General features: G+C 38.7%; 2 protein-coding genes across 4 annotated transcripts; both read left to right on the forward strand.

The window, feature by feature from the left end:
- The first annotated feature begins 3194 nt into the window (after positions 1 to 3194).
- rnf167 (ring finger protein 167) lies at positions 3195 to 10398 on the forward strand. Its single transcript, XM_074673026.1, has 10 exons — positions 3195 to 3419; positions 5308 to 5435; positions 5569 to 5649; positions 5736 to 5873; positions 5951 to 6038; positions 6144 to 6234; positions 6342 to 6447; positions 7238 to 7331; positions 7495 to 7575; positions 7874 to 10398. Exons 2-10 carry the CDS (start codon positions 5331 to 5333, stop codon positions 8296 to 8298), a joined length of 1209 nt encoding a protein of 402 aa, XP_074529127.1. The 5' UTR covers positions 3195 to 3419; positions 5308 to 5330; the 3' UTR covers positions 8299 to 10398.
- Positions 10399 to 13224: 2826 nt separating this feature from the next.
- Positions 13225 to 21165, forward strand: srrt (serrate RNA effector molecule homolog (Arabidopsis)). Of its 3 annotated transcripts, none has more exons than XM_074672720.1 (20): positions 13225 to 13328; positions 13898 to 14016; positions 14172 to 14300; positions 14386 to 14532; positions 14616 to 14804; positions 16430 to 16599; positions 16718 to 16908; positions 16990 to 17100; positions 17171 to 17336; positions 17438 to 17586; positions 17668 to 17729; positions 18131 to 18209; positions 18739 to 18930; positions 19017 to 19187; positions 19383 to 19536; positions 19753 to 19946; positions 20156 to 20306; positions 20399 to 20491; positions 20672 to 20809; positions 20934 to 21165. In XM_074672720.1, the coding sequence occupies exons 2-19, from the start codon at positions 13898 to 13900 to the stop codon at positions 20800 to 20802; spliced, it is 2598 nt and encodes an 865-aa protein (XP_074528821.1). In that variant the 5' UTR covers positions 13225 to 13328; the 3' UTR covers positions 20803 to 20809; positions 20934 to 21165. The 3 variants fall into 3 exon arrangements, with proteins under 3 accessions (XP_074528821.1, XP_074528819.1, XP_074528820.1); XM_074672718.1 differs by having other exon boundaries at positions 20672 to 20798; XM_074672719.1 differs by lacking the exon at positions 13225 to 13328 and adding an exon at positions 13351 to 13531 and having other exon boundaries at positions 20672 to 20798.
- The last annotated feature ends 280 nt before the right edge of the window (positions 21166 to 21445 follow it).

Below are 21445 nucleotides of genomic sequence, written 5' to 3' on the forward strand. Positions count from 1 at the left end.
TCAAATCTTTAAATCCCCTGTTTCAGAAAATTCAAAAGATAAAATTATAAAATACACAAAACACATGAATCGGTTGAAGTTTTTCTTAAAAGATGTACAAATTACTTGCACAGTTTTGGCCAAACTGCGGCTATGTTTGAACCTTTGCAATCATAAGTGCAGTCATAGGTCGACTTCATGGGTTGACATTAACGTTATCAGTGATGTGGCGCCAACAAGGGTTCACAAGAAGAAGTATCAATCCATTAGATTTGATCAGTGGATAATAAGACAGTCTTGTAACTTATTCTCCATTGTACTTCAGGAAACAAAAGAAAAAAAATCACCAAAAGAGACGTGAATACCAATCAGTGAAACCTAGAGATATGAGGGCCAATGTTTCACACACAATTTTCCAGCTGCATTTGCAGAACAGCTAACACAAAAGAGCAACCCCCATGTGAGAAACTGAGTGTTACATCAGAGTGCTAAAATGCCTTTAGCTGAGGATGAGAAAAGAGGTGCAGACAAGCCCTAAAGGAAGAATAAAAATAACTGTGAAATGTTTGATGCTGACTTTGTGTCCATGTTACTGTTAGATAACTATACCTTCCAAACAAAACATTTTCATATACCGTCTTCTTCTAACGCACTGTTAGCATCACAGAGATCCTGGAGGTATCATTTTAATAATCTATCAATTTTAATTCTTTTGAGATTTTTTTGAAATGTGTATCATGACTTGCAAGTACACAAACTCAACTTATGACAGCAAATTTATTGGAAATCCTTACTTCCATTTCATTTTTGTGTCAAAAGGCTTTAAAACCTTGTTTTTATTAAAGTTTTTAAAAGTACTGTAATGCAGGGCTTTATGTGCTGTCCCAACACTCTGGTCCAGTGCAAGACATCTACAAATATATTACAGTGACATTGATGTAGCCCCTGGGTGAACCAATTTAACTCTGTGAATGCATGTGAATTAGATGTGAATGAAATGGATGGAACCATTACCAAAAGGGTAATATTCTTTGTGCAAAAAAACCCAAAACAAAACCCACAAGCATAAAAATGATAAGGGCATCAATATAAAAACAAGAAAACATCTAACAATCATCAGAAGTTATTCTAAAAGAAATGTATCATTCAAGTGCTGCACAATTACCTATAAAGAGTATGAATCCCTCAATGCCTGAATTATTTAACAGTTATAAAAATAGATTGTTTTTATGTGTTTTTGATGTTAAATTGAGTGGAGATTGTAAATTTGAGTATCGTACACACAATAGTTATACCTAAGTTATATTGTATATATATAGTTCACCCCCTGACCAATATATGGTGAAATAGTGGATCTGATACAATCCTCGGTATGCATAGAATACAAATCAATCGGTAATAATGACATACAAAGGTCATTTCAGCTGCATCAGGACCTGAAAGGGTATGCCGCAAATTTGCGACAACAGGCATCAAGGGGTAAAGTGTTTAATTTAATCAGGTGTACTGAAAATTCAAATCTTGTTGAGCAGCTGTTTGTGAGCTTTTTTCGGTCTTTGTCCAGAGTATTTCCAGTGTTTTTAACCACAAGGTGCGAGAAGTGGTGAGGAAAAAAATAGAATTAACCCATTTGGAGGGAAATTAGATTAATTGACTTTACTGTAACTTTGCTGTGGGAGGACACATTAAATCAGCACAGAATTCTTGGGCCAGGGAGAAAGAAGAGGCTCATTGTTGACTGATCTGTCTGAAAGGTTTGTATCATGAGTTTTAATGAAACTTCTTTCTAGAATGTGTATTCTTCTCTTGGTATAAAGCTGAAGATGCATGTGTAATATACTCTGGCAAAAGAAAGGGTTTGCAGAGAGTTGTACAGGGTATAACACCCTGACTCATAATGTACCTCATGGAAATATCACTACCTCAGCTCCAATCACAGGGCCTTGCCATGAGAGTTAGGTGTTGACACTGGCAATAGTGGATTAACTCCACAGGCTACATGACTCACATTGAAGAGGGCAGCGTGTTGTAAAATCAAAGTTAAAAAAAAAAAGTATAACCCCGTAAGTCTTCTCAACTTTAACCTTGACACATATGTTACACACCTTAACTGTTTTTCAGCGGTGCAACAGGCACCAGCTTCAAGCTGACTGTCTTTTGATAGATTTTTTTCCCTTCAGTGCAGCTTCTGCTAAGGAAGCAGACTAGAGCAAATAGCCATGGGGTGAATGGTTTCATAACCTGATGACGAGCATGACATTACTGGTGCTAAGTAGGGCTTGTCTGTAACTGATGGTATGAGTGATAAAATGTTCCTGAACACTGACAGTACAAAGATCCTGTCACTTGAGGGCAGTGTTGTGACCTCTTAACTGAAAAACCTTGAGTTCTGCAGACAGGTGCATGCCAGCCTGACTGTAATCTGTCCATATGAATGCATTAAAACTGCTCCATCTACTGTAATGTCATATATTCTGAATTGCAGAATAGCCTAATGTATCGATAATAAATGTCAATTAATTCATCCAGAGTATAAGACACATTTGGTTTTCATGTGGCTTGTCAGTGTCATTTTAATCACTGGTTATCTTGGGAAGGCCAAAAACTGGTACTGTGATTTTTTTTTTTTCCAGACCATTTTTTGCTTCAGTTGCATTAACAAAAGAGAGTATAAAAAAGACACAAAATTGGGTACAATAACAAAAATGTAAAAGACAATGGATATGCATTACATTGCATTATAGACACTTAATGTCACATTAAAAACAAACTTAAAAAGGAAGTGAAGATATCTTCAGATACAAATAGCAGTCAAGGCAGTTTGGATTACCAAGTTACAGCTCAGTGAGCACTTTGGAAGAAAAAGAGTTGGTATGCTTACGTCAAAATCAAAAATTTGTAATTAAGTCTTTGGTCAAAATAAGTGGAAACTCCTCTCAGCCTTTTTTTCCTCAATTTCTCCCTCTTTATTTTTTTACTGAGCACCTTACACCTTGTTTGTGATTTTAAAGTTTGGATAACTTCTATCTGGAAAAAAAAACTACATATTTTTGTGCCTCATCCAGCACATGACAAACATGCATTTGTCATGTTCTCAAACTCTTTGAAACCAGACTCTTATTTATCCAAACTGTCATAGTACGACGTGTTTCCAGTACTGCAGTTTGTCCTTCCGGTCGCTCGTGGCGCTGTGGCTCATAACCTAAGTGAGTCACCCTAACGTCACAACACGAAGAGGAGCCAAGGGAGCAAGAAGCAATAACAAACAAACCGACCTAGCAGCAAGCTAACGCGGCACTGACTCGATCGATAAAGTGTCTCAATTTCAATTTCACTTCGGCGGAAAAAAAACTGCCAGTGTTTTGTACAACCAGTTGACCGTGTGAGGTACGATGTTCACAGACAACAAAGAGGACAGATTGTAATCCGTTAAGTAACTGGTATGTATGTATCGTCTGCTAACACTTAGCTATACATTAGCTTACGTTAATCCTTCCTGTCTTTGTGTTTTTCTTGCGCAATTGAAGGGATTATTCGGAAATGTAATTACATTTGGGGTTTTAGGAGAATTACTTTATCGTCCCCGATCGATGACATCTTTACATGTCAGAAACTCAAGTGGCGAGAGCAAAATCACTTGACTTAACACCCTTACGGTACCATATTAGCAGGACGTTTGGTATGTAGCTACTACACAGAGGGAAACGGGTGTTATCTTGTCAGCTTTTGATATCTTTTGCATAATGAATATGTTTCATGAAGTTGAAAACAAATTGTTTATTAGCTGCTATCTGGCTTGGATAAAATGGTAAATCCAGCCCAGTGGGTCAGACTTCAGTAACGCAACAAATTAATCGCCTTCCTGGAGTACAATACTGTTTTTCAGAACGTGATGAGGAGGGCAGGACACATGTTGAACAGGTTTAGCATTGCGACAGGAACAACAAAACAGATTAATCGTCTGCTAAATTCCTACCGGCAGCCAGCTACTACAACTCGTGGATTTCCAATTGTTTTGATGTTGGTATAAACAACAAGCGGATGAAAATGTGGGCTAACTTCTGACTATAATGCCGTAAAATGTGGCCTAGATACAGTTCTCATAGCACGTGAGCGTGCTTTTAATTGTGCTGTTGGCCCACTGAAGAAAATACCCTGAGATCTCTCTCTTTTTTTTAATTTTGCAAAATGCACCTATTGAAGTAACCCGATTGCTCTCCATTGCCGGCCTTTTAATGTAATACACTATATATAGTGTCTCTGATGCATATTTTTTTGTAATGGATTAATCATTTCTGATTTGTAACCGACATGAGTGAAGAAATGATCGTCCAGCAATACTTTTGTGCAGCCAGTATTACCTTGCCTGGTGTCATCTGACTAAAATGATCAACCTGATTACTGCCATGGGGCATCTAGGAAGTTATGCATTAGTATGAAGGGTTGATAAAAAAAATCTGATTAAAACAATCTTACCACTCCTACAGATTCAAGGCCAGTAAACTATATATATTTTAAGCTTAATTCACTTTGTTTGACATGGCAGTATTGGACTGTGCTTTGTATAAAATAATGTTCGATTTCTTTTCAGTGTGTGCATAAACTTAGGTCATAATATTCAATAATAGAAAAAAAATGATTATTTAGAAATTTAAAAAAATCAAACATTTTTGTCTGACTTTGCTGATCATAATATACAGGACTCCTGATTTTGTTTCATCTTAAAATAAAGTTATGTAAAATTGTGAAGGAAGAGCATGAAGCTAGAAATAAGTGCAAGGTAGAGTAAGAGTAATGAACAACGCATAAGATTAAACTAGCACTAGAAACCACAAGATTTAATCTAAATGTCATTTCCAGAGTGAATTGTCACATGTTGCATTGATTATCAGGAAATGATTTGTACACATCTGCTGTAAATATCTCAGATAGGGGTCTGGATTTCTCATGAAAAAAAAAAACTTAAAAGACCTTCATAAAAACAGAATTCACTGCAGTGGTGCTTGTCAGTGCTAATGTAGTGTGAGAAAACCTTTGCATTTTTACACAGTCAGTATCCTTTGGCTTTGTCCTGCCCTGCTCTCTTCTTCGATAACCATTGAGTACATGTTAATTTATGTTGGAGAACCAGTTTTACTGTTACTTGTTTGCATATTTATTTGCATATTTCCACAGTTCGCCACCTGAATAGCCTGTTTCCAGTCTAATGCCATACTGTAATCTCTGGAATCAGCTTTAGACCCAGTCCAGATGCATTTCTGTGATGTGGATGGTTCTTTCATTTTTTGCTCTTCAGTATAATCTGCAGCTGTCACATCTCTTTCACAGTTTGCGACTGTAAGCAGCCAAGCATGGTTCAGACTGGTGTGTGGTGCGTGGGAGCTCGATGGAGCGTCCTTGTTGTAGTCCTCGGCAGCATACTCGTTCCCTCACCAACAGATGCCTATATCTATGCTGTAAGTCGTCATAGATATGTAACAGATACAGTGAACATGTTTCTGATAAAAAAAACTTGGTCTTTAGGAATCTCATACCTTTAGTGGAAGGTTATTTTTTTTTTATTTTAATTTTTCTTTCTTGTTTTCACAGCATTATAGCAATATGACATCCATGTTGTTTGAGGACCTGCCTGCCTTCTTTGGACCCCGACTTCCCAAAGATGGATTAATGGTAAAGGAAGAATGTTAAGTAAATAGATGAGCTTTTTGTCTTTTAAAGGCTTTTTTAAAATAATAGTTTTCCTCTTTTTGTGAAAGGGTATTTTGGTGGTGTCCAACCCGCTCAATGGCTGTGCAATAATAGACCCTCCTCCTCCACTGCCACCATCTCATGATGCCAACACGACCAAATTCATCGTTCTCATCAGACGCTTTGATTGCAACTTTGATATAAAGGTCAGTGAGTTTTGTGTAGTTTTTTAGCTCAGCATTTTTTTCGTAAACTGGTCTAATGTGAGGAATATGTTTTCTAGGTTTTGCACGCCCAGCAAGCTGGATACAGTGCCGCAATAATTCACAATATGTATTCGGACACTCTGCTTAATATGAACTTCAGTAATGGTAATTCAGCTTTTTAGAATGGCTACAGTACCATATCCTTTATGCATTTATTTAACGCAATCCCCCTGCATTGAACATCCTGGTTGGATTTTCTTTTTATTTCAGACACAATTGCAGATGAGATTGAGATCCCCTCTGTGTTTACCAGCTACTATGCTTCCCAGATTCTCAGGAATTTCATAATTCCAGAGCAAGGGTGAGCATAGATCTTTCAAACTTTGATTACATAAAACTTTATTTAAAATTTTAAGTGCATAATACTGTTTTTATATCTAATGTATCATTACTTCTCACTTCTTGTAGGGCTTATGTGATCCTCAAGCCAGAGTTTGCGTTTCCGCTCTCATACTATCTTATCCCCTTCACTGGAGTCATTGGCATGATCATCCTTGTGATGTGTATTGTCTTGGTAAGTTTGCATGTTAAATGTAATGTTTTCTCAGTTTGACCAAGGCATTTATAACTTTTTAGCTGATGTAGTTGTGGAAGGAGAACAGCAAATGTAAGCTAGATTTCAAAAGAAGCCAACTGGCAGAGCCAAAGCTTAAGCCCCTGAACGTGCTCGGCCTCACCGAAGGTGCAGATTCAGTACAACAGAGAGTTTATGGGGAAAAAGGGGCACTGATGTCATAAGGTGCTTTTCCTACCAGAAGTTTCAGACACATTTTAGATATTTTCCTGATACTGTTCTTCAAAAACTGGATGAAGAGTTACTAGATCAAACTCTCTCCGCTGTCCCTTTGCACATGCTTATTGGCTGAAGCTTGTGGACGTCTCAAGCAATGCCAGATGCATGCATGTGCAGAGTGCAGGCAGGTTAACATGTCAACAAGCAGGTCAACAAGTCTGAATGTGAGGATTGATTTATCGACTTATAACAATCCTTTAGTGACTGAAGATTTGTGCTTTTCTCTCTGCATTGCATTTCATTTGTTCCATGCTACAAAAAAACATAAGTGTTTCCAAACTAAATTGTTAACTATCTTTTTAGTTTGCAGTTTTAAGATTCCAAAAGGAAGCAATTTACAATTGAGTTCTGCTTCCTGCTCAGATGTCCAATTCATTGAGAAGGCTCATCTGTTTGAATAAGAAATAGAATTTAAATGGCTTTTTACTTAGTCCCATGATGACAACTAACCTGTCGTTGCTGGTCTTTACTTCTCATGCAACAGCTAACACGACGTTTTTCTTCTACGCAGATTATACGATGTGTGCAATACAGAAAACGGCTAAGGAAAAATCGTCTGTCCAAAGAACAGCTGAGGCGCATCCCAACCCACAAGTTCCGTAAAGGTAACCAGATGTTATTGCTTCTCATTGAAACCTTGATATGAGGACGTAGCTGCATCTTTTTCAAGGATCTTCTGCCATTTTACTCTTCTGTGGAATAGAAAAGAGTTTAAGTTTTTGAAGGAATCTTATTTCCTCGAAATATTTGAATTTTCCTCTGTTTTAGGAGATGACTATGATGTGTGTGCCATCTGTCTGGACGAGTATGAAGAGGGAGACAAGCTGCGAGTCTTACCGTGCTCTCATGGTAAATCTTAAATCTTCTTCTCATGTCATAACAGAGTTTATACATTTCTGTACTTTGACAAAGAACCTCTATTGAACTAACAGAATTCAGTATTATTCTTTCAAATGTGATTCTTTTTTAACGTGCAGTCTTCTTTCAACTTATTTTTTTTATCTTAAGCTAGAATCAAAGTGTTCACAATGCAACATTCTCATTTGTTAACCAAACTTGCAAATTCTCTAATTTTTCATTTATTCTTTTTATGACAAATGAAAGTGAAAGCATCACATAAAGTTAACTTTTTCAACCTGTTTTTCAGCCTATCACTGCAAGTGTGTGGACCCATGGCTCACACAGACCAAGAAGACCTGCCCGGTGTGCAAACAACGCGTCACTCGGAACAAAACAGAACAATCCGAGTCTGAGTCTGAGGAGGAAAGTGGGGGACGGGGAGAAGAAGAAGGGACAGAGGGCGAGGGAGACTCTGAGCGCACTCCTCTGCTTCGGCCATCCAACCCCGGGTCTCCCTCTGGGAGTCCAGGGGCCTATTCCGCCACCACCACCACCACTACTGCCCAGTGCCTCACCTCACCCGTCCGCTGCGACTCTCCACTCCTGGATTACGAGGGCTACCACTCCCCACTAGAGGACACAGACTCAGACAGCGACAGCACTGGAGAGGACAGGCACCACACTGACGATGACACTGCACAGCTGATTGGTAGGGATAGAGTCGACGTCTGACAACTGAACTAAAGTACAATGAGATTACACAGAATAACCTGAAAAAGGGGGTTCATGTCTTGCTTTTCTCACACTACTAATGTGGTTGGCTTGACATTTAATGTAACAGAATCTTTTACCAAGTGACCAGAGAAGGTTTCCTTGATCGTGTCAAAGCACATGCAGCACTTACACGAACCAATTTACCTAAAAATGAAAAATGGGGCAAAAAGCCAAGTTTTTACATAGATTCCCCTCTGTTTATTCTCAGAGCTCCTTTTAAATGCATGTTTTTATTCATGACTTTGCCACATTCTGTGACCTAACCACTAGTGCTGCACAAAAAGAATGGGCCACTACAGTCTTTTTTTGTAATCTAATGTGCTGTAAGAAAAAGAAAGATACTGTAATTGCTAAATGCATCCTGCGCTGGAAGCGCAATCGTAGGCTGTATTTGTAAGATTTGAGTTCCACACACAAAGTTTAGAGACTTTTGTTTTTTTCTCACAGATTTCCCTGACATAAGAGTGGGAGTGGGGGGAAATGTTGGTCATTTATTATTTTTCTGATCTCTTTGTCTTGCAGTTTAAAGCTATTTTTCATCTTTTTAAAAAATTAACACTGATCTTAAACTCCACTTTACTCTATCTACACACTAAAACGAAACACTGCAAAGATGTTGTACTTTTCTGCTGCTTTTACATTTTTTTATGGATGAGTTTATGTGGTCAGTTAAGGAAGTTACCTTTTAGCTTTATAAAGTTTGTCAAATTGAGCAAACTCAGGTTTATAGCAGCAAAGTAAAGGTCAGTGTGTATTGTAAATGCATAACATAGAGCCGACGTGGATTTGGTCTTATAGATAGTTTTGAGAGTTTTGTTCTCTTTGATTCAGTGAAAAATCTATTCATGATTATAAACTTGGGACCCGAGAGGGTATTTTTGTTTTTAGCTGAGGAGAGCATAATTGCCTTACATTTTCCTTGGTGTACATTGGTATGTTAAATTAAATGTTTGGAAACTGAAGGGACAGGATTCACACTCCTCTGTTTTCCTCTTGTCTAGCCGTATTTAATACTGCTTTCAGCTTGTTTCCTTGTCTGAACTTTTGCTCCACATTTGTTCTTAGAAAGACAAAAAAAAAAACAAAGAAATAGAACGCACGTGTTTCCCTGTGTGCAGGGCTCAGAATGAGACAACATAAACTGCTTGATTTGCACCTAGAAATCTGGATAAGCTCATTGGCTGTCAAACCACGTAGGGCTTGTTTCTGTGCTTTATACAGTGACCTGTGCTGGGTCCAAACTGTTGATTCACACAAAGAGCAGGAAAAATAGACATCTTTAATAGTTGTTTCAGCCAAACTGTTTCACTTCTATTTTTTTCACAGTGTTTACTTTGTCTCAGACCAGATACTCTTGACTGGATTGTTTTTTATGTGTTTTATTGTTACTGGGTGTTGAGCTTTTTTTTTTTTAATTAGTCATGTATGATAAAAATGAGTGCTGCAGACGTTTTAAAATCTGTTTTACCAATTAAAATAAACACATACAAGATAATCACCCCTAAACATATCAACATCACATTAAAAAAAAAAGTTACAACAGAGAAAAACACTAGCACATACATGAATGTCATCAATCAAATCTCAAGATTTGATTTCACAAAGTTGTATTTTGCTGTGACATACAGTCACCAAGTAGAAAATCAGAACATTCCATCTTTTTACCGTACTGATGATTGATAAAAAAAATTACAAAAAAAAAAACACTCAACACTACTAAGTTCTCATCGGGACTTGTTGGCAATAGTCTTTATTGTAAAATAGAACTGCCGTTCCTTTGTCACAGTAAGCTTCAAGTGTCTTTTGTACTGTACCTTTTCTGGTTTGCTCCATCTGTCTCAATTTCAGAGACTGTTACCTGAAACAAAGGAAAACTGTTCCACCCATTAAATTGATTTCTCCTTTTTTTCTGTTAGAATGTGCCTAGTTTATTACATTTAAATAACAAATGTACAGTGTCAAGTATGATTTTCATGTATAAAGGCAGGTTGGAGAATCCTTAGGAAGTCTATACACAGTCTGTGGAAAAGCCACATTTAATGTCTGATTTGTGGGAGATTAAACTGATTTTGAAAAGAAAATTTTGCTCTTGTGTCTTATTTTGTTTTAAGAAGAAAACATGCACATTGATGTTTCTAACACTCTACTCATACTTGATTGTGTTTGGAAAAAAGCCTAGGTAAAGCAAATATTAGTACTTAAACCTTTTGGAATATTTCTAACTATGAGAGTTTTTTTTCAATACAGATAGATATAATTGTCAAACTTCGCCATCAACATGGGTCACCCAAAAAAATGCTTTGCTAATTATTCCAAGTCTATAATCCTATTTGCATGAGAGACTTAGCAGCTAATTAGCCCATAGAGGAGAGAAACCCAGCTGTGCGTTTCATTCAGATTCTTCTCCTCTCGTCTTAATGAATGCTCTATTTAAAAAAAACACACAAACAGGATGAATGTCAGTTTAGACAATGATCCTTTTCGTATAGTTTTGTCTCTGTTATTTTTGTTCCTAGATCAGACACAGTCCCATAAACGTACGTCGAAATGTTGCTTTGTTTTGATCAGTATCACTGAATCTGTTGTAAAAGGCCTTATAATTTAAACACCTTTGAGTTGTCACATTACTGTAGAATACTTCACCTGCGAGGAGTAACCTGTGTGTGTGTGTGTGTGTGTGTGTGTGTGTGTGTGTGTGTGTGTGTGTGTGTGTGTGTGTGTGTGTGTGTGTGTGTGTGTGTGTGTGTGTGTGTGTGTGTGTGTGTGTGATGGTGATTCATTAAGACTTTCTGAATTCAATGAGCATTTTCCCTTTTAATCCCTTCATTTCTTTGCACACACATCACTTCATGCACATGTCATAACACCACCTGCTGCTTGCAAGAAAAGACAATTCATGTTGGAGCAGAATGACCCTTATTGAATCTTTGGACTGAGCGGTAAGGAGGGGTGCAGTTAACGGAAGAAGTCATGTGGGGTTCTTTTACTTTGTTCAACAAACAACTCATTAAAGATATATGGGCCCTAAGTTCAAACATGGGGACATGACATCACATACATAGATCTCTGAAGCAAGAAGTCTTCATAAGGGAGCTCATTAAGCTTATGGTGTGCTGCGTTCACTCTGCAGTTGAGAGATGTTTGCAACACTGCAGAAGCACAGGTCCGTGCTCAGATCATTTTCCTTGCTGTTCTTTGTCGTCTTTTTTTCTGTTCAGCTGCATTCAAACGCAACTCCACAAGACCTCGAGAAGGTAAGCTCCTAATCCAATATCTTTATTATTCAGATTTCTAGTACTTAGTTTAGGATCACAGAGATCAGAGTGCCAAAAGAAAACACATCATACTGAACAGTATCAAACACCGCAAATGTTATAAAAACATCCTTCATTTTTTCATGAACTTGTCAGGTATATTTACTTTAAATTTTAATGTCACCCTGGAATAAGGAATAACAGCCATTTACACATTTGTAGCCTTTTTTGGAAAGGTCTTTCCGAAGGCATTTCATTCCCGATGGACCCGGAGGAGACTTTCCATTCGAACCCATGGCTGATAGACCCTTCTCCCAGGAGCTGGAATCTGCATTTATCCTGGAGGATGAACCGCAGTCTACTCAAATGTGGCCACACGTCATGCTGGATTATATGAGGCAGCAGTTACGTTTCAGAGGAAGGACAAAAAAAAGCATAAAAAAGACCAGATTCAGGCATTTATTGGATAACAAGACGTGAAACAATGTAGCTTGAATGTTTCATTTATTAAATTGTTTAATGAAGCACTTTCATTTCGACTTTTGTTTGTGCTCTTTAACATAACATCACACTAAAACAGATGTTTTTCCAAACTCTTCAGTTTGTGTGTTTGTTTGATGGGAGTGTTGGGTTCAAATATTCTGAGCAAGAAATTTGAGTGGTCAGAAGTACGAAAATATGCTTATGTTTTAATGTTGTTTTGCCATAGTTAGTTCCCTTTGAAATACTTTATAAAAAATAGATTCTATCTATAATGAATAACTATTTAAGTCCATGTTGCCCCACAGAGATTTGATATTGGCAACTAAACAGGAAGACATCAATATGTTTCAAATTGTCAAATATGCTGGCATTTGAGTATTTATTGCACCTAAAAAATGACCTTACCATTTAACTGGTGTTATAACAGAATAACAGAAATATTTGGACTGTTTACTATTGTTTTCTTGTTTGTTCTTGAATTTGAATTTATCAAAGGATAGCCCATCAAGATGCAGCATCTCAATTTTAAGTAAAACCCCTGAACAGAAACATGTAATAATACAAACTACAATGTATAACAAACACAATCAGAAAAACAATGTCTTAATGAATTCTGGGAATAGTGGAGAAGGGATAATTCAAATTATTGATATAAGAAAATTCAAATGCGTGTAATATGTGAATCAGGCAATTATGCTGCAACACTAACGATATTCTTTGTCTTGATTTCAATATACAAGCATACACTTTTAAAGCAAAATATATGGTAAAATGAAAATCATAAGCAAATAAAAAAAATGTTTTGGAGTAACAAAAAGATAGAAAACAACAACAAAAGGGTGTGTTCTATTTGAAAAATTAAGGTATTGTTTAAGGTAATTCAAGACGGGATTTTAGTGCAACTGTAATTAACCTTAACACTAACTTATTTGTATGGCCTTTAATTACAGTAACTTAACATCTTGGTCAAAACTGAATCTCAGAGATCCAGACAAATATCATCTCTGGATTAGATGCTGTGAAGATTTTTATACGTTAATCACTCAATTCTGACATGTTCTGACCTTATCATACAGTCTATGGTTTGCACCAGGTTCGCACTGTAAAGGAGAAGTAAATCTCCCCTAGTCACCACTTGGTGGCAGCAGCGTGACATTATGTCGTTTGTTTGACGTTGCATTGCAACGTCAAGAAGAAGACAAACAGCGGAAGAGGGAAAGCAGAAAGCGTCGAGCTAAATAAATATCTGAGGTACGTATTTCCACGATATTACTTAAACAAAGTTGGACTGATTCAAATGAGACTTGTCATTCATATTTTAAAAGCAAGTGGTGTCTCAAGAGACTAACAGTAATGTTAAATATGAGGTTAGCTCAACAATAGTAGCTTAGTTAGCTCGTTAGCACCTCGCTGGTTCCAGCTCATGACACAGAGACGACAAACTTCTGTTTTAAGCAAGTTGTTTCGGATAATATTTGCCTGTGTGTATAGTATTTTCATAACCACACGTTCAACTTGCTTGGACCTCTTTTTTTCGTCGTTTCAGTGGGAAAGTCGGCTGACTATTTCCCATGTTGTGCCACCCTAGTATGATATCCGTCCTCTTTTCTGCAGTTTTCTCATCTATGACTTGATTTATTTTCGGTTTAGCTGCATACTTCACCTTTTTTGTCTTGCTGAAAGTGCGAAATGAAACAACGCCAACGCCGAAATGACTTTTTGACATAAAGTTTTCCACTAAGGTTTGCGTTTAAATCTAGGCCATCTTAAACCACCACCACCACACGATGATTTCAGTTTGCTTTTCTCTGATTACGCAGATGGGGGACAGTGATGATGAGTACGATCGCAGGAGAAGGGACAAGTTTAGACGGGAGCGAAGTGACTACGACAGATCCAGAGAGAGGGAGGACAGGCGCAGAGATGACTGGAACGACAGGTGAGCGAAAAACAAAAACGCTGCATTGAGGTTCAAAGAGCCACCGATGCAGAGACAGGATACAACTCCAGCAAACCTTCACGGTAAAATTAAAATTTAGAGATGGAATTACAGCCGTTTTTTTCATGTCTTGATTTGTGTCTCAAATTTCTAAGGGAGTGGGACAGGGGTAGAGAACGTCGTAGCCGTGGAGAGTACAGAGATTATGACAGAGGCCGACGAGAGAGATTCTCCCCACCCAGGCACGACATGAGTCCGCAACAGAAACGCATGAGAAGAGACTGGTGAGTTGATTAGTAGCAATAAGAACACACCGCCAGTACAGGTTGTATAAGCTGTTGCTTCATATCCGTCTTCTGTGCATGGCAGGGATGACCATGGTGGGGACCCTTACCGTGGAGGATATGACTTAGGTTATGGTGTTGGAGGAGGACCTAGTTATGGGCCACCACAGCACTGGGGCCATCCCGACATGCACATTATGCAGCCTCATCATGGTATCCCTATTCAGGCAAGGTAAGAGGTGCTATCAGTTTATCAGTTTTTATCACACACTGAATTTACAGAAACTTCAAAATGATTTCTAACTTGTCCACTAGGCTGGGTAACATCCACGACATGGATTTAGGTCCTCCTCCCCCCATAATGAAAAGCTTTAAAGAGTTTCTGCTGTCCCTGGATGATTCTGTGGACGAGACTGAGGCAGTCAAGCGCTACAATGAGTACAAGATTGACTTCCGCCGACAGCAGATGCAGGACTTCTTTTTGGCTCATAAAGATGAGGAGTGGTACGAACTCACTTGCTTTACCTTCCAACAGCTTATTCATGAATATTTCTTCTCTGTAATTTAGGTTCTCTCTAGTCTAGTTTTCATTTTACAGTGATAGGATCTGTTAATTAAAATCTCTAAATTTGCTAGGTAGAAACCAAGCAAATTGCTGTCATTTTTACATTTTCCTCTGATATAATTGCTTTTTCCTCAAGTACCAAGCTTATACTTAGGGCCTGGTCTCATTGTTGGTGTCTAATGGGAAGAAAGACTAGTTTTACCTGTCTCAGGAATAAATAGACGTTCTCCCACATTGTGAAATTAAATTGTGTCATAGATTCTTTTTAATCTTCTACCAAGTTTTTCAAAGACCCCGTTGCACCAGTTCTGGGACCAGGCCCACTCATAATTTTCTCATTTTTTCCTTTTTTTTTTACAATACTTATATTTGATCATAGATGAAAATCAACCCAAGTCAAAGCACCTGTTATTCTTTGGTTCAACTACAAACGTGTGATTGAAGACAGAATGTTCCATAAATGTTTATAACACCACTTCCTGACAAAGTGGCTAAAAACACTAAACTCTTACATTGTTTGCAGTAAGTTAGTAAAAAAGACAATGTTTCTAAATTCTGATTGAGTATTTTTGTCTAAGGCTTTAATCGAAAAGCTGTTCCTTTTATTTGGGATGATTTTCTTTTTTCTTGTTTTAACTTTTCCAAAATGCAAAGTTTTTATACATGTTAATGCTTATTGCACTTATTCCACAGGTATCATGCAATATTTTTTTGCTTGATATAACCAATTTCCCCCCTTCATTCCTACTACTACAAGGAGAAAAAAGTGGAGCGCGTCAGCAAGAATCGGTCTTAGACAGCAAGGGCATGCACTGCGCACAATGCAGTTGCTCTTAGACACACAGTATCAGGAATTTTAGATAGACAGTCAACTAAACTTCCGCGCCTGGAGTTTTTTTTTCTTGTTTTATACTTTTTCTACACTATTTTCTTTTTATTTGGATCAAATCCAATCCCAAAACCGAATTTGTGTGTACAGACACCATTGGGGTGAAGTGGAGCGCACTTTCACAGAAGAGACCCCCCTCTCTGTATTTATTTGTTAATAAACTGGCAGAACGAAAGGTAACTGTAGTCCACTCAATGATCAACATTTCTAATGTGAAATCTTGATATGTGAATGCTTAGTTTTATAATCTTCCTGTTGTGTTTTTCTCTGATTTTGGGGAAATTAATTTCTGACATTACAGTGATGTGCAATAATTAGCCCAAATAATCCCAAAGTCAGACATCACATTCACTAAAGGACCAACAGAAGGGCTAGGTAGAATCAAACACTGAAATTAATTTCTGTATCACAACACTTTTCAGCTACACTGTTGTCATCACTAAATTTGGGATTTTTTAACTTATCCAACAAATGACTTAACCACATGGGTTAATACTGTTAGGTGTTTAGAGATTTTTTAATTTTCTAATGTGTTATATTTCTCAGTGCCACTTTGACACCACACTTGCATCATTGGCATATAAAAATGTGTTTGTTGTCTAACTTTTACATTCCATCCACCCCTACCCCGTCATTCCCTCCCCACTCTTTTGTGGACCCAAACTCTGGACACAGGTTCAGGTCCAAGTATCACCCAGATGAGGCCAGCAGGCTGAAGGCAGAGGCTCAGAGCGCCCTGCACAACCGTCTCAACGTCTTTATGTTTCTGATGGAGAACAACTGGTTTGATAATGTCTCCCTGGATATTGAACAGACCCCGGCCATTATCAAGGTTCTGGATGCAGGTAAACAAAAGAATTGTGGTGATAGCTAACGTGATAACTCGTGTTATTACAGTAGTTTTTGTCCATTCCGACAATCAATCTTAAGTCTAGAAACATGTTCTGTCTTTACCACCTTCAGCTGTGATTAAGATGGAAGGAGGGACGGATCATGATCTTCGCATCCTGGACTTGCCATCAGAAGAGGAAGAGGAGAAGGAGAGGGAAAAGTCAGCGTCTGTCTCAGGCGGGGCTGACCCTCCTAAGAGAGATGACCTGAAACCCCAGGATACTGATCGCAAACCCTTAGTAGAGAAAGACAAGAATGAGAAAGTATGTTTTCTGCTCTGTCAGTCATCAACCAGTGGTCCAGGTTTCTTGGCGCGTTGCTGATGTGGGTAATCTCTTCCACAGGAGGAGAACGACTCAGCCAGCACAGAGAGAGCTGCTGCAGCAGAAGGGGAGGATGTGAAAGAAGAGGCAGAGAAAGAAACTGCCAAAGCTGAAATGTCTGAACCAAAGAAAGTAAGTAGCCTCTCTGTGAGGGAAATTATTGGCTAATAAGTGACAGAAATCTAATTTTTTGGTTCATCAGGCAAGAAGGAAGAGAAAGCGCAGTGGAGACAGTGATGATGAAGCCAGCGCCTCTGAGAGTGACTCTGATTCAGATTCAGACTCAAACTCTAACTGTTCTGATAAACCTGCGAAGAAAGAAGAAGTGGTGGAAGAAAAGGAGGAAGAGGAGGAAGAGGAGGGTGAAGGTAATAAATACGGTTTATGATTTCTTTTTCAGAAAGCCATTCCATTGTCCTTTCTTCAAGTGTTGAAACCCTCAATTCCTTCCCCTTATTTCCTTCTGCAGAGGAGAAACTGAAAGAGAATATTGAAGAGGAAAAGAAGGAGGAAAAGAAACCTAAAGATGACTCCCCAAGACCACGGCCTCTCCACAGGACCTGCTCCCTGTTCATGAGGAGCATTGCTCCCTCTATCTCCAAGGCTGAGATCATCGCTGTGAGTTTCCCAGCAGATGTAGAATCGCTGATGGGGTTTATTGAATTGTGTTTTAATTACATTTTCCTATTTTCCTCTCAGCTTTGCCGTCGTTACCCTGGCTTTTTACGGGTTTGCTTGTCTGACCCTCATCCAGAGCGCAGGTATGTTAAGAACAGCAAGATATCAGTCGTACCGTTACCATAAAAAGAGCCCTGGATCATTTCAAACACACTTCCTGTCTGTTAATGTTTCTGCTAATTTACCCAACTACAGCTTTTATTTAGGTTTGCACAGATAATCTTAGGCCTTAATTTTGTGGATATCCATTGAAAAATTAGGATGAAATACAGCAATATTTTACACGTTATGCAGGAGAGGCCAAAGTTTCTATTGACAAGAAAGCCCCATTTTTGGAGATAGAGTTTTGAATCTAAATGGAAGGAACTAAGTTGCTAAAGGCATGAACAAGATTATGCTTTTGGCAACTAAAGCAAACAATTTTATTTTTATTAATGGACTGAATTTAAATTGCCCCTCAAACAAAAACTCTGTGCTGTTGCAGGTTTTTCAGACGTTGCTGGGTGACTTTCGACCGCAGCGTCAACATCAAAGAGGTGTGCTGGAACCTGCAGAACATCAGAGTAGGTGTTAAGCCTTTCTTAAATGCAATCACAATCTTTGCAACCATCAGATAATTAAACAGTAGAGAGAATGAGACACACACAAACCACTGCTACTTCACTGACAGATAATTAGAACTTTATTTTTTTAAGATGTGAAGAAAGTTACATGGACAAACATGTATCATATGTGCCGAGACAGTGAAATTATTTATTGCACCAAATCAATCACAAAAGAACAGCAATGTGACCAAGGATAAGATGGATTAGCCGCAAATAGGAAAATACCAACACAGCATTCATTCAGACATAATTTTTTAAAGAGTAATGAAGGTTTATTATCACTGTTCACATTAAACATTTTCAGCAGTATGAAATCAGTGGCTGTGTTGAAAGCTTGTGTTTAAAAATAATGCTTCATAGCTTGTCCAAACATGTCGGACTCATGGGAGCTTTGGATGATTATAGCACCTTTCTTTATTACTTGTATAATCTGCGAAATAGCAGTAGAGGCCATTAAAATGTGTGTTTCACTCTCTACCCTTCACAGCTGAGAGATTGTGAACTGGCACCGGGGGTGAACAGGGACCTGGCCCGGAGGGTGCGTAATGTTAATGGCATCACTCAGCACAAGCAGGTGCTCCGCAACGACATCAAGCTGGCTGCCAAGCTCATCCATGCCCTGGATGAGAAAGGAGACCTCTGGAGCAACAAGTTTCAAGAGGAGGGGCAGAGCACTGAGGTGCACAGCTGATATATCCAGTCTTATTTATTTATTTTTAATGTACTGTCTGTTTTTCATTTATTCCTTGATTGTTGTTTCCTCAGTTACAAGCCCAGAATCCCATCCTTAAGAATATCACAGATTACCTGATAGAGGAGGTGAGTGCTGAGGAGGAGGAGCTGCTGGGCTCTGGGAGTGGGATGGACCCTGAGGAGGGCGCTAAGGAGGGGAACCCCGCTGAGACCACTGTGGAGAGGGACGAGAAACTAGCCAAGGTTTTACTTTTTACTCTTGATTGAAAATATCTGTGTAGCTCAATTCCTTATCAAAACTTCCCTATTGTTTTCCTCCGCCCTGTTTCTGAAGCATTTTTTTGTTGTTTTTGCCCCAGAGCTCCTTGACTGTAAAAATAGGTAAATAAAGCAGTAGCATTCAGCCTTTTAGTTTTTCTTTTACTCTTCCCTCCTTAGGTTCTAGATCGTCTGATCTTGTACCTGCGTATTGTGCATTCAATTGACTACTACAACACCTGCGAATACCCCAGTGAAGATGAAATGCCAAATCGCTGTGGTATGATCCATGTACGGGGGCCGGTCCCCCCAAACCGCATCGCAAATGGAGAAGGTGAGTGTGTTTGCCCTCCCTGGAACATGGAGGTGTGTCAGTATAACAGAAAGTAAACAAATATTTCTTACAGCAGTCAAACTTATTCTGTATCGTCCTCTTAAAGCTTGAGAACCCCAACGCCCAAGATGAGTTTTTAAAAAGTGATCTCCAAATCATTTTACATTTTTTTCATCAATTCAAACCTTTCATGCTCTTCTGGTAAACTCCAAACAGTGCAACAATGGCAGAAGATTGTGGAGGAGAAGCTGAGTCCTTTGTTTGGACTGAAAGAAATCCTTTCTGAGGATGAGGCAGCGAAGATGGGCCGCAAAGATCCCGAGGAGGAGGTGGAGAAGTTTGTATCCGCAAACACCCAAGAGCTGGGGAAGGACAAGTGGCTCTGTCCGCTTAGTGGCAAAAAATTTAAAGTAAGTGTGTGTTGGCGTGTGTGTGTGTGTGAGAGAGAGAGAGAGAGTCAAGTATGCTGGAAAGATTTACTTGAGACTGTCTGGTCGCCAAGGAAAGAAAATACATACTCTACTCTATTGGAGTTTCACTGGCAGTATTTTGTACTAGCCACAATAATTGTATAATTTTAAGGTTTTCTGAAATTTTTTTATTTCTCATTACTTTTAAGGGTCCAGAGTTTGTACGCAAACACATCCTCAACAAACATGGAGACAAAATTGAAGAAGTGAAAAAGGAAGTGTCCTTCTTCAATAATTTTCTGATGGATGCAAAAAGACCGTCACTGCCAGAGATGAAACTTCCTCCTCTCCCAGGCCCAGGTCATGATCAACACATTTCCTCTCAAATCAGTGCAGACACTCATAAAAACATCAAACTCTCTAAACAGTGAACTTTATCTTTGGTCCGACAGGTTTACTTTCTCCCAGCATGCCGTTTCCTCCTCAAGGTCCTCAGGGTCCAATGGGCTTTGGGCAGCCGCGTCCACCATTGATGGGTTATGGAGGTGTGTTTTCTGAATTTATCTGCTACATGGTATCGGTTTGTCTATGTTTTTGTTTTGGCAGCACACATTTAAAAGCCATGTCCTCGTCATGCCTTGTTGAGAGCTTCTCTGACATGTTTCAAATGACAAGAACTGTCTTCTTGTCTTGTCTGCTTTGATGTTTAATCACCTTTTTAACAGGTGCTCCTCCTTACCCTCCCAACCAATATGGAGGTGGAGGTGGAGGAGGAGGAGGTGGTGGAGGAAGAGGCAGTTATGACAACTTCCGTGGACAAGGTGGCTACCTGGGAAAGCCACGCAACATCAGGTGAGACCACTGTACGTTTTATCCTTAATTTCTTTGATTTTCTGCTCCTAAAGAATTTTGAACCTCTCTTTTCATGATCATTTCCACTCTTTTCTTTCTGGGGCTTTTTTCCTCCGGTGCCTTTAACCATTTAAGAATGTCACGAGGTGACCCACGCAACATCATAGAGTACCGTGACCTGGATGCTCCAGATGACATGGACTTCTTTTAAAGGTTCACTCCCAGTCTTCACCCTTGATTAGTTATGTATTGTGCTTTTTGTGGTGACTTGAGTATTTCTTTTCTTTAGTATTTTATGTAATTAATGTGAAACTAGAAAAAACTGCTGATTTAAACTGGTTCCTCAATAAAGTTGTGATCTAACACATCTCTGTCCTCCTGGTTTTGGAATAAATTAACTTTGTGTAAGTCATGCAGATCGGAGCAAAAGAAAAAAGTCCCAGTGAAAAAAACACATAGTTGCACAGTGAAAGATAATAATAGACAGGTGATGCACAGATCCTTTAGTGGTCAGATCTAGCAAAGGTTTGTGAATATTTCAGACTGGTATAGATTTTTTTTTATTCTATGATGTGTTGACTTGGTAAACCCTTTACCTAAGGTTGGATTAAGGAGAAGGGCTTCAAACAGATGTGATGAATTGTAGC

This window comes from Halichoeres trimaculatus, unplaced genomic scaffold, assembly GCF_033239565.1.
Source record: "Halichoeres trimaculatus isolate MK-OKI-2021-1 unplaced genomic scaffold, fHalTri1.1 fHalTri1_scaffold_6, whole genome shotgun sequence".
Classification (NCBI taxonomy): Eukaryota; Metazoa; Chordata; class Actinopteri; order Labriformes; family Labridae; genus Halichoeres; species Halichoeres trimaculatus.